Source organism: Trichoplusia ni, chromosome 15 (assembly GCF_003590095.1).
Source record: "Trichoplusia ni isolate ovarian cell line Hi5 chromosome 15, tn1, whole genome shotgun sequence".
NCBI classification, from domain to species: domain Eukaryota; kingdom Metazoa; phylum Arthropoda; class Insecta; order Lepidoptera; family Noctuidae; genus Trichoplusia; species Trichoplusia ni.
Window position 1 is genome coordinate 7,214,430 of NC_039492.1, and position 18,177 is coordinate 7,232,606.

The 18,177-nt window shown below is 34.3% G+C and overlaps 1 protein-coding gene across 1 annotated transcript in view; it reads right to left on the minus strand.

Annotated features, from left to right (window-relative positions):
- The window catches only part of LOC113501255 (bcl-2-related ovarian killer protein homolog A-like), a 33,578-nt gene that overhangs the window by 2,906 nt on the left and 12,495 nt on the right, over nt 1-18,177 (minus strand). Inside the window, exons 2-4 of the mRNA XM_026882337.1 lie at nt 1,908-2,100; nt 542-777; nt 199-459 (exon numbers count right to left, since the gene is read on the minus strand). Coding sequence (XP_026738138.1) covers nt 199-459; nt 542-777; nt 1,908-1,977 — 567 coding nt within the window. The 5' untranslated portion in view covers nt 1,978-2,100. The remainder of the gene's footprint in view (nt 1-198; nt 460-541; nt 778-1,907; nt 2,101-18,177) is intronic.

Here is an 18,177-nt window from a genome sequence, read left to right on the forward strand (position 1 = left end):
GGCTGTGGGCCTACAATTGTTTGCTCTTGTCAACTTTATGAATAGTAATGGTTATAGGTTCTGTGCTTATTCGGGAGTTGTAGTACTTTGTGATAAAGAGTTAGAATCCCAGAACAGTTTTAGAGATTCAAAAGTAATAGGTTATAAATGACTAATCAATGAGCGACTTAATTATTATGAAAAATGTTTAAAAGGTACCTTTGACCACGTGATGTTTTCTCTAGTGATGCGCCTTGCTAGTGCAAGTGCTAGTTCTGCTAGTGCTGTCTCTGAGCGAAGCATAGCGGAGGGCGCGCGCGTCGCCTGGCGGGCAACATGGCGGAACGCATCAGGCCTTTTCCTTTCCAAAGCTGCGCAGAGGGCCCGAAGCCCAGCCAACACTCCAGACTCGGAGTTACTTACAGCCTCTTCACCACATTCAGTCTCCAACATTGTTTGTAGGCGTTTCATGACTATTTGCTGTGGCAGAAATTCCAACGTAAGTATACCATACTAATATACTAAATAATATCTTAATTATAAGTGTAACATGAGGATTTACCTTATTAGCACATAAAGAGGATCTTCTAATCTGTGTTTTTATGTACTGCAAGCATAGGGCACGTCCTTGGCGGACTATTTGTGGCTTAACTTGTGTGGGGGAGGCCAGACACCAGCCAATAGTTGCTGAGAGCCGCCGGGACACTGCGACAGCTGCCGCACTTGACACCATCGTACTGAAGCGACGCTTCGTCCGATCCAACGGCGACAGTGTCCTTGTTGGCGAAGTACGAAGATCTATAATTAAAAACAGCAACATCATAAATACCTAATCAAACTGAAGTAAGAAATACAGCTCTAACTTAGATGGCTTAGTTTAATGAATTCCTTCATCCGGAAAATTTTAAATCAATTGTTTTGTTCAGTGGTTCTCCATTACCTTTGATTGAAAACTAGGTAATTCTAATAATGTGTAACTAGTTGAAAATACGAAGAACAGAAACCATGCTTATTATTCGCATTTTGAGAAACTAAAAATATCGGAGAATATCGATTTCTGGGATAGCTAAACATTATCAATATTAAAAGAACATAGAGAGCTATGTAGAAAGCCTGAAAACAAACTTAGTTAAACTAGATTCAGTTTATTTCCTTTATACAATGTTAGAATACCCATTAGTATTAGAAGAGAAGAGCTACGAATATTGTCAGTACAACAGGGGGATCATTTAGCTTTGATCATAGAATTTAGATGTCTGACGAGGGAACCACATTTCTGACGCAAATTGATAGAGCACTACCCATGCCACACAGCAGCGCGAAAATGAAATATATCAGTCAGTTTAACAATTGAAAATTCTTAACAAATTGCTGAAACATATTTTCTTTTCTTACTTGACAAACTCATTTTGGTAATTGCTTGTCAAATATGATAATTGTTCATTAGAACGAATGCGGCAGATTTGCATATAAATCAAAGCAAATAAAAAGTCTCGTTTACGCCTCTGTACACGTGTAACCAATGTTCTTACTTAGTTGCTCTGTTGAGAGTTTATGACCCTATAAATCATAAAGGGTATGCTGACAAAAGCAATTTGTTTACTAAGTAGAAAAGTTAAGTAGTCCAAGAAAAATAGAAATCAGATTCACACAGCATATTTCACGGCGGTAAAAACGATTGATAACCTCTTTTCGTATAAACGTTGTTTTGCTCTATAAATAATTTCTAGAAAACTTCAAGTACAAAAACAACATAAGAAAGAAAAAAAAGAAGGTTTGGGGCTGTGGGGGGGGGGGGTCTACGTAAAAGGGGGCTTATCATTTAGGGCTACAATGGATCTGTTAATTTCAATATACTAATTTTCTATGGGTGTTGCAATTGCTTGAAATATGTAGAAATAAAGGGCATCAAAATTCGATAGTCTTACTTGGTAAATTAATCAGTCCATCTGTGATTCCGGGCAGCGCGCTGAGCGGCGTGCTCCGTTTTCGGCGCATGCGCAGCGCTGGCACGAACTTATCTTCTTCGCCATCGGGTGGAGTGACTTGTATAGCGATGTTGTTGCCTTGTGGACCTCTTGCACCTCCCAGTGGCCATCTTGACTCTGTTAGTGGCCCTATCTGTAAAAAACGTTTTACCGATTACCATCTCATAAAACACGCGAATAACTGACTCTGTTTTTGCAGTTCATTGTTTACAAACAACACTGAAAGCCGTTGGATTAAGAAAGATTTACTTCTTGTTAGTACGATTAATGCTGAACGAATTTGTGCGAACAAAAAACAGGTACCTAGGTAATAAAACGGAAATATATTTCCACAGTGTCGCGTAAATCACTAAGGTTTACTATTTAGTTATATCACAATAACAAGATGTTGTAAGGCGTCGAAATGTATAGTGAATGGAACAATACAATACCGGGTAAATGCAGAACCTGGTCAAAGTCAAAGAAAGCCCCTGCGGTATTGTGCGTTGTTCGACATCGTGAATACATTCATAATTGAGTGCTTCGGTGGGTAGAGCGAGGATCGACTGCCATCAGCAGATATCTAATATTATCCTAAGGGATTCCTCGTTTATATATTGTGTTTAACATTTCCAATTTTAAACGTTGCTTGATAAGGGAACTCGGAGGACTTATTTATTGAAAGGAAAGGGAGGTACAAGAATTTATAATTTAATATTATTTTATGCAAACTTATATTTTGTGCATTCTTAAAATTAACAATGTTGTCAAATTATATTGTGATGTAACTGGATAGATTAACTGTGGACAAGTCGTCCGTGTTTGCAGGTTGCGGAGCAACCGCGGTTGTCTTGTCTCACAATAAATGTCGTAATGTCCACAACGTCTTTTTCTTTACTCCCGTTCCCGATAGTTCCCCGAGGTTCGGAGACTTCATCAGCTGATTTCATTTTTAGTAAGTTTGCTTTTCTTTCTCATCTCATATCGGCCGTTTTGCTCTTGAATTCAAAGACAACATAATTTTCTTTAAGAGCCTTTCAGCCTTTGAAGCCTTGTCTTTAGTCAGCTAATAGCTTTTTACTGACGTGGGCGAGAGCGTATTATTATATAGCATGGTTGTTAATCCCAACTAAATTAAATTTATTATGTTTTTTAAACATTTGGGTGAATTTCAACAGGTCCAAAAAAATCTTCATTTCCGTGGATTTTTTATTCTTCAACTTTAGAACAATAAAAAATAGTGTTTTCTCAAGTTTTCGATCAGATATGCAGTTTTGCTTAATATCTAGCAGATAGCTTAAAAAACTAACGAGATATACAAGATTGAAAATTCCGTGCCACGGCGATGAAACATGCATGCACGGCAATGAAACAGGCGTCCATGGCAATGAAATGTTATTATAGTGTACAAGAATATTTAAATGATAAAGTTAATCATTGAAACAAAAATAAATACTATTAATTTATACGCAATAATAATAGAATATAATGTGTAAAAATCCAGTCACACATGATATTATTTTTATAATATAACTATAAATAGATACATTCCTGTCTAGTGGCGAAACAAACATAAGTCACGGAAATGAAACACGTGGCCACGGCAATGAAAGGAAACTGTTTTACAAGGCACGGCGATGATATTTTTTTCATTCCCGTGTATTTTTTTTCATTGCCATAGCAAATTTTGTCCACGGAAACCACGGAAATGAGAGCACGGCGATGAAAATCAAGGGGTATAATTCAATTTACTAAAAAACTGGTAATAATTCACAGTAATGAACACTTTACAAATAAGCTAAATATAAATGGCATTGTATTGAATGCTCAATCGAGATTAAAAACTTATTGAAATAGAAGTTAGACCTATCCACGGCGATGAAAGAAAAAATGTCCAGTACCAAAAAAATTGAATACTTTTAATTATAGCTCGAAAACGCAGGCACGTACACACGTCGTTCCTTGTCTAGCCTTTCGACGTTACTTATATGCAACGTTTAACGCAAAACGGGAGCGACGCAAAACGTTAGAATATGCAATATTCTCAAATATGTTTAGGACATGGTGATGAAAGGTAGTTCTGGGACAAATGGTTTTTTATTAACCATACGTTGTATTGTGTAAATATTTGAATAAATGTATTCCGAGTCAATACTCTAACTATTCACGAACCAAATAAAACTAAGTTTTAATATAAATAACGATACATTTTTGATCAATGATGACTTTAATACATCAAGGTGAGTCGTGGACAAACACGGCGATGAAAGATTATGTGGTTTAACTTTTTTTTTTGGAAAACCTATTAATTATATTAATAAAATATTTAGTGCTACAGATAGATTTTTATGTCATCTACCTAAAAAAAAATGTTAGAACATTATAACAATGCTTTTTAGTACCGATTTCATCGATGCCACGCAATTTTTGGGTCCGGGAAATTCACCCATTTATGACATATTTTTGTGATGGCTTTTTGAATAAAAGGTCTTTGGCCCACAATATAATACAATCTATTTTTATGTCGAGGAAGCCGTATTACTCTGAGTCGAGATCCCTATGAATTCATGAAAGTGACTTAACAAAAAAGCTGGTAAAGTTATTCAAAATTGAAGCTAAAAATGCTAAGCTTACATCTATAAGCGGAAAAGCCCGCAGGCACGCATAAAACCGACAGATGTTCATTTGTTTATGTACCCGTTTAGTTGACATCATACCATCATGTCAGTGACGTTATGTAATTGTCAACACCTGTGATGTCTTAATAGAAAATCTGGCATCGATAATGTTGTAAACCTACGAGTACTTACTAAATGCAAATGTTACGTTGTTACATGTGATGGAGAGAAAAATAAATATTTTATATGAGGAGTCTGTTCGGAAACCCTCATGGTATCTACTGGAATGTTCCACGATAATCGATCAGTCTCGTCTACGAAACCCCTAGAAATGCCTTTGTAAGAAGCAGTCTGTGTACAATGTTATATTAAAATATCAATCTTTATTAATCCGCAGAAAGTTGACGTTAAGAAACCACGGTTAAGATAGGAAGGGGAAAGACCACGTTGAAGTAAATTGCACTTACAAGAAGTCTAAAATTACGAAACTAGCAAATTGAGTCCAAGTCTAGCAGTATACAAGTTAAATTCTTAGAGAAAATCCTAGGTACAATACAAGGATTAAGTAATTGGTTAAGTAGTTGTGTAGTAAATAAGTAGGTGCGTACTAAGTATACCCAAGATTTAATTCTTACGTCACGATCACGATGTCAATGAACGCCAAGAGAGCAACAGGTACTAAGGCAACTACGACAGTCTGTGGTTCCTTACAATGGAGACAGTTCTCATAAATATTCGTTTTCAAAGACGTCTAACTAATTGGACTGAAATATTACCTTGATGACAAGTTTCTTACCAAATTGCCAGAGATATATCTAGATTTAACTATAACACAGATATTGCTGAGAATATTAACATCTACGTTACTTGTCACTTCATTATAATGAGTAATTAGCGACGAAATCTCTAGATCTCATTGTAAAGTGTAATAAGTAAAGAGCTGGCAATTAGCAAGCCTATTGTATTACAAGTGTAGATAATTGCCCACCAGGTGAGTCACACGATGTTTCGGAATGTTAAACGTTTGAATTAATGTTTCTTTTAAATATTACGTGTACGCACTCCACAGACTGGTCAAACAAGCTGCAGGTGATAAAAAACATTTGGTTTCGGTCTACCGCGGTATACGTCACTTTTGTGTAATTGAATGAAATTATAAATTCTTTTTACCACAACAGAAGGGTAAGAAAATTAGCAATTTTTGTGCCAATGAACGGAATAAATGTTCCCTTCTATTTTTTAATTCTAAACAGTCTTTTAACTACAATAAAAAAGGATAAAAGTTGCCTTTAGTTCCACTTGGCCTATAAATCTACAGTAAATTATGGTATCTGAGACACTCTGCAATTCTCTTTTACGACACACATCCAAGTATCTAAAGTAACTCAGAGAAAAAGACGCGAAATTCAGCATTTTCCCAGTTATATCAACTTAGATTAATTTGCGCTGGCAATTGTTGCCTAAAGTAGAATAAACTTCTTAGGACTTAGGACGTAACTAAATTATATGCAAAGAAATGATCAAGGGCCTACAACGTACCCTTTTCCTTTAATTAATTGTTTTTATAGTCTTTGTATTTCATTTTACAAAGTTTGACGTGATTGACAGTCCTAATTAATTTATACAAAACGAATTAGTTTCTCGCGTATTTAATTTATAAAACGCCGAATGCGCGAATAGCTAAATTAATGTGTCCACAGCTTACGTGTAGGCAATCTTATTTAGGTCTACAAGATAGTCGTTTTGATACTATGCAGACGCTGGCTAAAACGTAAAAGTCTGTAGTTAATCTTTCTATTTTAAGCATCTTAATTAAACGTGCAGATAGACGTAGTATTCCCGAATTCATTATTGTTAGTCTTTGAAAATACTTTTGGTCACCAGACTTAAAATCTAATTTTATTTTTTTACTGATTAACGTGAACCGCCCAGCTACGTCATCCGCGCTTCTATGTCGGTGTATGGCAATACATTACGTTGCGATCCTTCATAAACCCTCAGCACTCCTAGAGTTGATAAACAAGTCCAAAATTCCGTAAGACAATAAGCTGGCAACAATATACCAAATAAAACAGTCTCAAATCACATAATATTGATGTTTCCGATTGGCGTGATGAATGAAATAGCAATAAAAGCGAGGTTTAATATCGATTTCAATGTCAATGATGTGTGCGATCGGTCATTTGTATCGCTTATCGCTCGCTGATACAATAACATTTGCATGTGAAGGCTTTCATTACGTCCTAAGAGACTTCGGCGGTATTTATTTATGACCCCTTTCTCACTAACATATTTCAGTATAAATGGTACTCAACTTGACAGTTAGATATACAATACGAACGTGATATAATTATACCGCTAGCATTTACATTCAAACATCGTCAATTGTTTTCGTTGTGTATTTATGTTATTGGCACTTTATTATTATTTGGCTATCGAAGAAAGCGCTTTGTTCTTGTAGAAATATATTGAGATCTTTTGTCTTAGCCTGTAAATGAAAAGTTTGGGCATAAAGGTAACTTGACTGGAATTACATGACTAAAAAACTCCCATAATGCTGAGTTATGATGAGCAATTTATTCAAATGCGGAATCCTTGGCCATATTGAAGATACTTATATCAAAAGATTTTTTCCATAACGTGGAAAAATATAGTTATTAAATTCGTTATAAATAACAAAAGAACGTTCGACATGTGTTTTGGTACAGTATGCATGGCTAGGGACGATTAATAATGCCAGCCTGCGACGGCCATGACTGCCGCGCTGTCGGCAATGTTAATTCAACAATTCAATGTTACTGATATCTTATCTGATGTCATCGGAATACCAAACATCGTAGGATAAGGAAATGTGATGTGAAATTAGAAATGATACCGTCTGTCTACCGGTTTGTGACATTTATGAGGGATGGAGGAAGTAGACGCATACTTGTCACTATAAATTGATATAGATCACGGAAAAAAGAGGTTGATTTTTTCTTTTAAAACACAGGTACAAATGCAAATGCAAAAAATTCAGAGGAAAAAATAATAATCTATTTCAGCAAGACTTGAAGCTACGACATCTTGAAATACGCACCATCCTTTTTTTTTAATTTCCAATGGGTTTAGGAATATTATCCACTTTGCAGGAGTTTCTGAGTTTTAAATAAAAATAAAATATTCTGAGTTGGGAAAAATGTATATCAATAATATTTCATCATTAAAATAAGATCTTGATCTCGTAGAGCTACTGTAATCACAATTTAAGTGTGCAGAAAGGCGAAAAAGTATTGTTCTAAAAATCTTTCTTTTGTTTTTGCTTAAAAAAAATATTCAATTCCAAACTCGTAAAAAGGATTTTACATGTATTGGATAGGATTATCCAGACTTTGTATTCTTTTGTGAAGAAGATATAGCCTGAATAATCCGTAAAAAGGCATATAAGTTTTGACTATAACTCACAAAGACTTTACGACTTTGCTCAATATATACGGAGTCAATTAAAGGAGTCGTTAATATGCTATAAAATTTGCGGAAATCCCGAATGATAGTGACTCATTGTAAGATAAACGTTTGTTGGTTTAAGTCACCTTGGTGAATGTGGCAAAAAAAGGTTCCCAAATCAATGATACCACGTTTCTTAATTTCTTTATGATAATAGTGTTACATATACCAACTTATTTTATATTTCATTACCAAACTAAACTTGCATAGCATAATTAAAAAAAATTGTTTAATAAAAATAACATACATTTACAATTCGTCAAAAAACGGACAGCGTCAAAAAACGTAAGTATCAAATCACCACTGCACTATAAGTTATAAATAGGTTCGTGATTTTCTATTCTCTACCGCTTATGGAAAAACGAAGTTGGCGTAGAAGTTTATATATTTAGTTTTTAAGGGTTTTGTTATGTGAAAACATCCTATGGGTCATCTGGCAGCTTTTTTCCCTGCATGATATTCAAGGAGTAATTTAGGGGATAAGTTTTTACGACCACCGAAAGCAGGGTGAGGCATTACACAACACATTGTTTTTAGTATTTCTCAAAAATATAGAGACTTTTTTGGTTTGCACGTAGAATCACGTTAGACAGCTTCTAATACAAAATATTCTAAGAAAAGCTTCTATCGTAATATATCACACAGTAAAACGTAAAATACACCTTGCTTCGAGAGTCGTAATTCGAGATTTCAATCTTCCGAATGACTCTCTCTTAGATTAAAAAATAATATAACATCTAAATGAACAAATCAAATGTATTCCCATTAGTGTTTGTACCAGTCACCTCGTTAATTTCCGATGATCAAACTTAATTACCTATGTTTTCGGTATTGTTTATCGGGCGGGCCACGCGGGGCGGAGTGTGCCGACCGATGCGGTTACTTTAATTTTATATTACCCAGCGTACACACAGGGACGCTTTAACAAACCTTTCACGAACCCAATGTTATTTTACTATACCAGTTTTGCGCACTTGTTAGCTTTATGTTATTGGCTTTTAAGCCAGCCCACTAGGTAGTCCAAAAAGGTATAAATTATGTTTAGAATTGACTGAAAATGTTTAGTAAAACTAGCCAAGGTCCGCAAAATACAATAGGTAAGTAATTTGAGGTCAGCAGCAGGATTCTTTAGTTCGATGATTTCTGATTTTCCAGTTCCATATTTTTTTGCTATATTCTTTTTTACAAAATACCTACTTGTTTTGCTACCAAATAACTTTGAATTTGAATTTTGTTTATTGTACAAAGTAAAAAAGATGCTTAATATAAAATTCCAGTTAATTGAGCTGTTACTCATGACTACATAGTGCATGGTAATCTACCTGACGTACAAAGTTAATCTCTTCAAACATGGATTTGGGTATTATAGTCGGCGAAACTTTCCAACGATGCTTGTCCGGTCTACTTATCATTGTGTTGTTAAGCGTTTATCAATGATAGCCCGCTGATAGCACGCTAGTGCGTTATGATGTTAAACTTAATAGCCCATGGAATTGCGGCCCAATTTCAGCCAATCGAAATGTTGATGGAACCCTTTATAAAAAGATAGATGGTGTTCTGATAGGCAGTTTATCGGCGCGCGTAGCCGATGGAAATTATGTTACAAGCAAACAATTTTGTTTATCAATGCACGCTGTGCAATAAAGACTTTATCTAAAGCTCGCTGTAGGTGATTTAAATTTAAGTAAATATATCATTCCAGGATTCCGAAACCTAAGAAAATATCGGAATAATTTATAGTATTTCCATAGTAAAAAAAGTTTTAAGTAATTACAATGAGATTTATTAATTACGGCAGAACAATAAAAAATATTAATAATAACATACTCTACTAAATAATAAAATCGGAGGGTATTTGGCGAACAGCTAATGTGAACCCTCATTCTTTTTTTTTTCGATGGAAAATCAGACTTTTACTGAATAACCCACCTATGTTTCTTCCTTACCACAGAGCTTGCTGACATATCTATATGAACCATCATCCCGTGCCTCATAATGAGACAGTCGGCAACCATCATATTCTCAATTTGTTTTTCCTTTAGCTTACACTGCACTGTCGGTCAGTGTCGCAAGCAGAAATCGCACTTGCATATTTTTAGCTAATTACAAAAATAGTCAAAAGCTCTTACTTTATATTTGAGCGTGTATTTTTATCTTAACAGCCAATACAAGCAGTAAACTTTCGAGAATGTGACACTATCGTGCCTTATTTCGCGAAAATGCTCTGCACTCGGGCCAAAAATAGTCCGCTTACGGGGATCTCGAAATATGCATGTATAAAGTCGATTTCACGTACGGGCGCGCTTTGCTGTAGCAGGAGAAAGTCTTTGAGATGACGGGATAGTCTCGCCGTGTTCGTTACATGGCAACAACAATAAAACTTGGTCCTCACTGTAAGGATAGTTTAGTAGAATTTATGGTGTAACATGGTTTTACTGGAATTGTGGTAGTATTTATTGTTCCAAGAACATTACAAGTCAAGTTGTACGATGTACGTGGAGTTTCCTGGATTGTTTGTTTAAGTTCTGAAGTTTTTTTAGTATGCAGAAAGTTTTGGAATGCTTTTCTGTAGGTATTTTTTTATAACACGAATACTATCTATTATACTGTCTGTTACATCAGCAAGTTTTTTTTTTCTATAGCAGCCTGATATAATACATATACAAATAACATAAGAAAAGATTAACATAAAAGATTTATTTATAGAATAGTAAACGAAAATACGCTCCCTAATGTGCCGTGGTAATGTACACAGATTTATTCATAAGGTTACTAGGGTGAACTAACTGGGTGCTCCTATGTCACGGCTGATCTCATTCCTGATATATTTCGAGAGATATTCCTATCTGTTACCCAAATCTTATTATCCCAGGAAACCTATACAGGTCGTGCGAGCCATACCTGAATTTTCAACACGTTTAGTTTTGCATACGGTATTAATCTGTATGTCTTATTTAAAAGACACACACACTGTAATTTTCCTAAGACTTGACCTTTGCCGTTTAAAGTACATAAGCCACAAGCATCTAGAGAATTAGTGTTGATCACGATACTTGATCATTTAATACTAACACAAATAATACTTTAAAGAAAAATAAAATTAGTTAAATGAACCTGTAAAAAAAGTAATCTGTTCCTTTTTAAACAGTTTTTCGTTATATGCAGGAAGAGTAATTAAATACACGAAGTTCGCTTTCAACTCAGTCAAAGTTTGTAAAAGCCTCGGAAAGAAATTCAATACCGAAGAGAGCTGACATGGCGCAGAGAGTAGGTACGAGCAGGTAATCGAGGGAACAGCCTGCGAGCACGATGTACTCTCAGATACACGGCACATAGACACAGGATGTATCAGCAGGTTAAATCTAAGCAACACGACGATTTAGCTAGTGACGTCACTAAGTCGACATGATTATTTATAGTCCTAAAAATATGTGAGTTGCAAAACGATCTTGTTACTATTGGAATTTGAGATCATTTAATTCTATGTAGAGCAATTAAAAGAGATAGCACAGGATTAAAAAAGATGGGAAAGCTACACGGACAAGCAGTTTTTGATTTTGAAATGAATCACAATATTTGTCCCTTTCTGAAATAACAATAATTTTATACTGTAAAATTAGTAAAACTTCTGCCCATTTTTACCATGGTACGCCGTAGCACCGGTTTAGGGACCTACACATCCACCGTCCAATTTAATTTGTCAGGTAAAACTTTTAAAATCGAATCCAGTTGATATTTGTTTGACCAAATACTGTCCATTGTTTTATCTATTTCACATTTAGTCACGAAAGCAAATGGAGATATATTCGATAACAGTCCTTCGAAGCAATTTGTAGTCAATTGAAGGAAATGAGTTATTATAGTGAACAAGCGATGTTCTATCAACGTATTTATGTTCAATTGTGGTTCTTGAACTCGTCATACTTGTCCCAACTGATACACCCAGTACATGAATTGCAATTCTAATATCTGAATTTAAATCCGTAGATTTTGCTTTGTCATAGATAGCAAAAGTTGTACCGTTGCGAAAGAGTTTTCCTCATGATGCCATTAAATATATGCGTCATAGTACCTTGATAAATTTCACCGTCATTACTAGCTGCAAATGTACTTTATCAGTAGGAAATGGACAGATCACGGTTAATCGTTTTCCAATCGGGCTCTCGTGGAATTTCTGTGATGGTATTTTAAAACAGACATAAAATACAACAACTTTTGGAATGTGACGGCACGGACAGTTAATGGGCCAAGGGCTTTGCCCCGTTATAATGCCAGTCAGGTATTTATGCGTTCTGATAACAACTACTCGAACTAATGAAGGAGACGAACGTTTATCTGTTTGTGACTCGAAACTTCTATCAGGAAAATAATATGAACAAAAGTAGGGGCATGACGCATCGAGTTCACATAATATATTCAGTTGTACCAATGAAAAGAGACTTTGAATCGTGTATTGTATGGTATCACTGGTAGAATATTATATTTACATAGATGTAAGGGCTGCATGACTGACCGAGACTGCTGCACTGCGGTATGGACCAGATGTTGTAAGATTAAATTTGCATATTTTCATTGTTTGGCGAGCCGTATTATTACCTGACTTTATAATTATCTTATTTCGCATTTGTCTTCCAAACTTATTAAACTTACATTTTAGAACCAAATAAAAGGCCATAAAATTGATATTGATCCATACTTTATCATTTCAAAACATTCTAGTACAATAGCAAATACGTGGTTTTTCATTTACACCGTGAATTCATTTCCTGTACGTGAGAAGCAAAAGTACAATGACTAAACACGAATAAATAAAGTGAACCATTGTCAATGGGATCGAGGGTACTGGTACACATGTAATAGACTTGTCACGTATTCTTTGTAGTTCTTGCATAAATCATATGCTTAACACGGAACAATACAGGCTAATAATGGCTCTTATCTCCATGACAAAACAGGGGTTGTAAACTGAGTTACATAGGTAAATGGGTATGTTTCAAATTCACTCCCATCTTGGAATATCATACTAGTTATCTAAGCACGCATTGATGTTTTCGTAACAATAGCTCTGTAAACTACTTAATGCGACATTTACTTGTTACACTTCTAAGAGTAAAGTTTAAATTGATGTCGGGCAACGCTTCGTGCGGCTGAACCTAAACACAATTAGGTTGTCGTAAAACTCGGTTGTTGCTTTATTTTAATTATAACTGCTGGAACGCCTAGCTTGAATTTTACCATACAAACTGGTTAAATTGCGTTTGATATTTTGTAATACATTAATTAAACTTTCTACTCTTTTTAATATTTTCGTTTAATTATTAAACTGCTAAGATCATTTCTTGGATGAACTTTTGAAAACTACTAAATAAAAGCACAACTCAATTGGGTAAGCGATCCAAAATATGGCGAAGGTTGCGTTCGTGTCCGATGTAGGTAAATTTTAGTAAGCACGAAGTATTTATGATTGTTTCAAAGTTATACAACTTTATGATTCGGAGTTCTAGGTGTTTTAGGAATCTCACTTAGAGGGTACTTTAACTAACTTCAAAAAGAAGGTTTTTCGTTTATATTAAGGCGTATATTTATATTTTTTCCTGCTTCACTGTGTACTTCCCGTTTATTCTGGGTTTTTTTGGTATGACCCCATTAGCAGGGCGCTTTTTGGAGATCTCTGATATTTTTCACGCTCACTTATAGTTCAATTCACGTCCACTTCGAACGCATGGTGCATATTAAGTGTAACATTTACATCCTGGTTGGTACACATGCTTCCAGGTCATAAAATATTACAAGCTTAACTTATTTTTTATTCAACTATGAACAATAGCACTTGTGTGATGCACAACGAAATGTATGCATTTATAAAGGTGGGTTAAATTGACCTGAGAATGATAATTGTTCAATAGCTTTTCATATACATATTATAAGTGAACTAGTTTTAATAATACCTTAAGGGTAAAAAACCCTTTTCTCTAAGAAGTAATAGCAATAAAATGTAAAGTTGGGATCGTAGAATATTTGAAAGACGAGTCTTGTTTTACACGTTCAAAACTTGTTCACATGTTTCTCAATGTTTGAACATAAATCTGTTAGAAGGGATTTAGTTATGGCCTGTCAGATGCAGTGACACATTCCGTATACAGTTGACCTTACGATGCAATCTCTAGATATTTGATTAATGGATAAAGGGTCATCTCCCAGCAAAGTACTTTTAAATGAATTAATGGTTGTGTGTTCGTTCTTGTGAATAAGTATTACTAGATGGAGTTAAGAAAATACATCGAGATATTTTTTGTCCATAAAATAAATTACTTTTTTCTAGGAGGCTTTGTTCGAATCTCTTCCAGAAATTATCCGTTTTGTTGTCAAATTATATTGTTGTATGGTATCTAAGTTATTTATTAACTACTTTTTTTATTTAGCACAAAGAAATTGTTAACATTTCCTAATAGTTTGTAAGTATTTAAAATTTTCAAAGAAGAATTAGAAATAAAAATAAAAAATTTGCACGCCACCAAATAATTTTTGTTAGATTTTTGAAACTATGACTTGATTTTAGAAATTTCACATTGCCCCTACAAACCAAATGAATTACAAAATGTAATTAAATCAAACAGTTTTAAGAAATCTCAGTGATAGGTACCTCATAATTAAATTAGGCAGATTTTTTTCAGACATAATTGTAATTATGATGTTACTTCTAATAAGCTTTGTGAAGTAAAGTTTAAATTAATGAAGACTCGTACATTTATACTAGAACAGTATTTTTTACATAGGCCTTCTAATTTGCGAAGAGGTTTATTCCATTTGTATTTTAAACAACAAAGGTTGTTTGTAAGCAGTCTTACTTACATTTAAAATGTAAACAATATGTTTTTAAGTTTCTTTGTATTCAAACAGCCACATCTATTTACACCTTAAGTGGAGATGGAAGCATTCATAACAATTAGTGCCTTTATATAAAATATAAATATACAAATTACATTTTTAAATACAGGTGTTATATACCTATAACTAGCTGTTGCACGTTACTTAAGCAGTTAGGTATGATTATAAGCTTTGTTTTAAAACAAAATTTATTTCCATAAAAGTAAAGAGGCAAATGTTCCCACGTCTTTTCACCTGTTTTAGAGTAACAATTCCGTCATACACGATTTTTACGTAGGTCTAACCGTTAGCGCAGAGCACGCAAAAAGTGATAATTTCTCCCCGTTTTTAGTGACATTTCTCATCACTGCTCTACTTGTCGCCTATGTCCTTCCGAAAGAATGTAGCTTTATAAAGATGAAAGATTTTTTTAAGACAAAAAAATAAACGTTTCCCCGTTGTTATACAAGTAAACCAGCTTCGGGATTTGAATCAAGGCTGCCTCATAATCATTATGTTGATCACTATAATCTAATATTGAGTAGAACAGTCCAGTATTATTTCTCTTTTCTAGTTAAAACCTGATTTTGTTTAAATATGATGATTGATTTAAATACCTGATTTCTGTTCCTATATTGACGGATTATACGGAGTTCGTCATCACTGTCACTTGATTCATCAAACTCATGGTACTTGTTGTGATGCATGACCATTATAATAAAAACACGTACACTTTAATAAAACACGACACAAAAACAGTACGACGTTATTCGGTTTAGTTTCTAATAAGTTGTAGTTCCAAATGAACAGATACTGTATCGTCTTCCTAATAATTAATATTCTTTAACGATCATTATTAAATGACTGGTAATATACTTTTAATGCGCCATTAATGTCAAAGCCTAATTTACTAAAACTACGAGAGAAATAGGCTGACGATCGAAGTAATATGATCGCCGGATACAGTAAAGTTAAATGTAAAAACGATTGCCGGAACATTGTGGAAGTAATCGAATAAAGACTGAGCTTACGAAGAAGGCCTGCGGCGTAAGAATGAAATTGGTATTCGATATCAGGACAACTTGGCAGATATGAAATAAATCCTTACTTATGCGTGAGAGTAGCTTGTGCGAATCAAATATTTTGATTTGTAACTAGTAAATTTTGTAAACAAATAATTGCCGTTTTGGCTATTATTATTTAGCTAGCATTTTTTTTATTGTAAATCGACTCCGAAATCCTTGTGTCGCTTGGAGTTTTAACAAACATTCAAGTCACGTGCCCAAAGACTCCGGACAAGCATTCGTGGATCACGTGAATGCGGTCCTCAACCACTCGGAGATCTGTGCATTCAAAAGTCGTTATTGGTGTATAACTCAGTACTGTATGTAAAGGTAGGTGATTAAAACTTAGATTAATGTTATGCTTAACGTCCTTGTAAAGTTGATTGTAAAGACAACTTTCCTTTTTTTTCGATTTGGCTTGACTTCACAACGTGTCAAGTGTCATTTGTGACATTGAATCTATTAATATGTTGAAAGCACTACAAAGACATTATTAATTTCAATACATCTGTCTCAAGGGATCGCTCTCTTGAGGGATTTATTTAGTCCCAGTAGTAGATGGCTAATTGTGATGTGTTCTAGGCTTCCCATCAACGGCTTTTGATCTTGGCTTTGCCCGCCTGTGTGTCGGTTATAACTACAAGAACTCTGTCTGTCTGTCATTCGAAGTTACCAAAATGCAAACATAGTCGTCACATACTTTTGCATTTATGGGATTAATGTGATTTGGTAAATCCTTTTTAGGTGAAAGTCATCGATGATTATATTTTCTGGAGGCCTATTGCTATGTTGTAAAATAATTTGCAAATGTGGCAGCATGATAGAGCACTATATTATGGCATAGAGCGGAGTTCCTTTTCCACAATAGCAATAAAATTACTTTAAGCGGTTTTGGTAATCCCTCTATAAGTTCTTCCACGAATGTGTACCTTCTGTCTTTCCCAGAAGGATTAAATTCGCTTCTTAAATGAAAAGCTAATATGATGGTCAGAGTACCTCAAGGATTGTTTGTTAAGCAATTATTTATAGCTGTTTGTCTTTGTTGACATGTCGTGTAACAATTAACTAAACGTACGCCACTGTTTGCTTGGCCACAACCCTTTATTTGTATATTCAGCATTGTTTATTTACTTATAAGTTTAGTAACTGGTTGGCTCACACCTTACTGAGTTTTTAAAGCCGTTTTGATAATGTTACTTTGTTAAAAGTCACCCTTCGGTGTCGTTCTGTCTTTGTCACTGTACAACGATATGAACACGTCTGAAAGACATGTTAAGGACAACATTCTGAAGTAAAGCTTTTATTTGTGAGATGTTATAATATTGCTTGATAAAAAGGCAAAACTCGTGTTACGGCGCAATAAGATAGAAAAAATCAAATGTACGAGAATCATCCTTCTTTTCGACTGTGACGTCTCATTAATTTATCTGTTTTATTTCTAAAATACAACTTATTACTTTATTTTTATAATACTTATCTAATTAATATAATAATTGAATGTACACTTTAATAAAATTTGAATCTTTGATGTTCCTAGACTGATCACATTTCCATTTCACATAGCCACAGTTAAAAAAAAAACTTATCATAATATTCAGTCATGGCAACATTTGCTTCCGACTTCTATGTTAGCATTGCATTATACATGAGCTGCGGGGGACTTTATACCATTTAAAGATGATTACTATACTCAACATTTTACATAACAAACATATTCATTGTATACCATCTAAGACATCAGTGTATGCTTACGTAACATAAGAAAATGATCGTTTTATAATGTTGGTGCTTGCAGTAATTGATGACCTATGTCTATGTAATAGATTGTCAAGTAAGATTACATGTATTTTTCTTGTTCAATTGCTATAGGGCCTTTATCGTCATCATAAATTATGCTTTAAAGATTGTGCCCTTACAGTTGAATTGACTTGTTTATTTGTTAAGTGTAAAATAATTAAATGAATTACGTTTAGGTAGATTTCAGTTTAAAATAATTATGAAACTAAAATAAGTTATTAGACAAAAAAATCTTAATAAACTTAGACTTGGGACCTTAAACTAAAAAACCTAGTAAACGATTTAAAGTTTACTTATCCCTTACAAATTTTCCAAATATTATGTCTGAAAATAAAGCTAAATTTCTGTAAAGCTTGATAAGCGTGGGGTCAGTACAATAAATTAAATTTTGAAATGTTA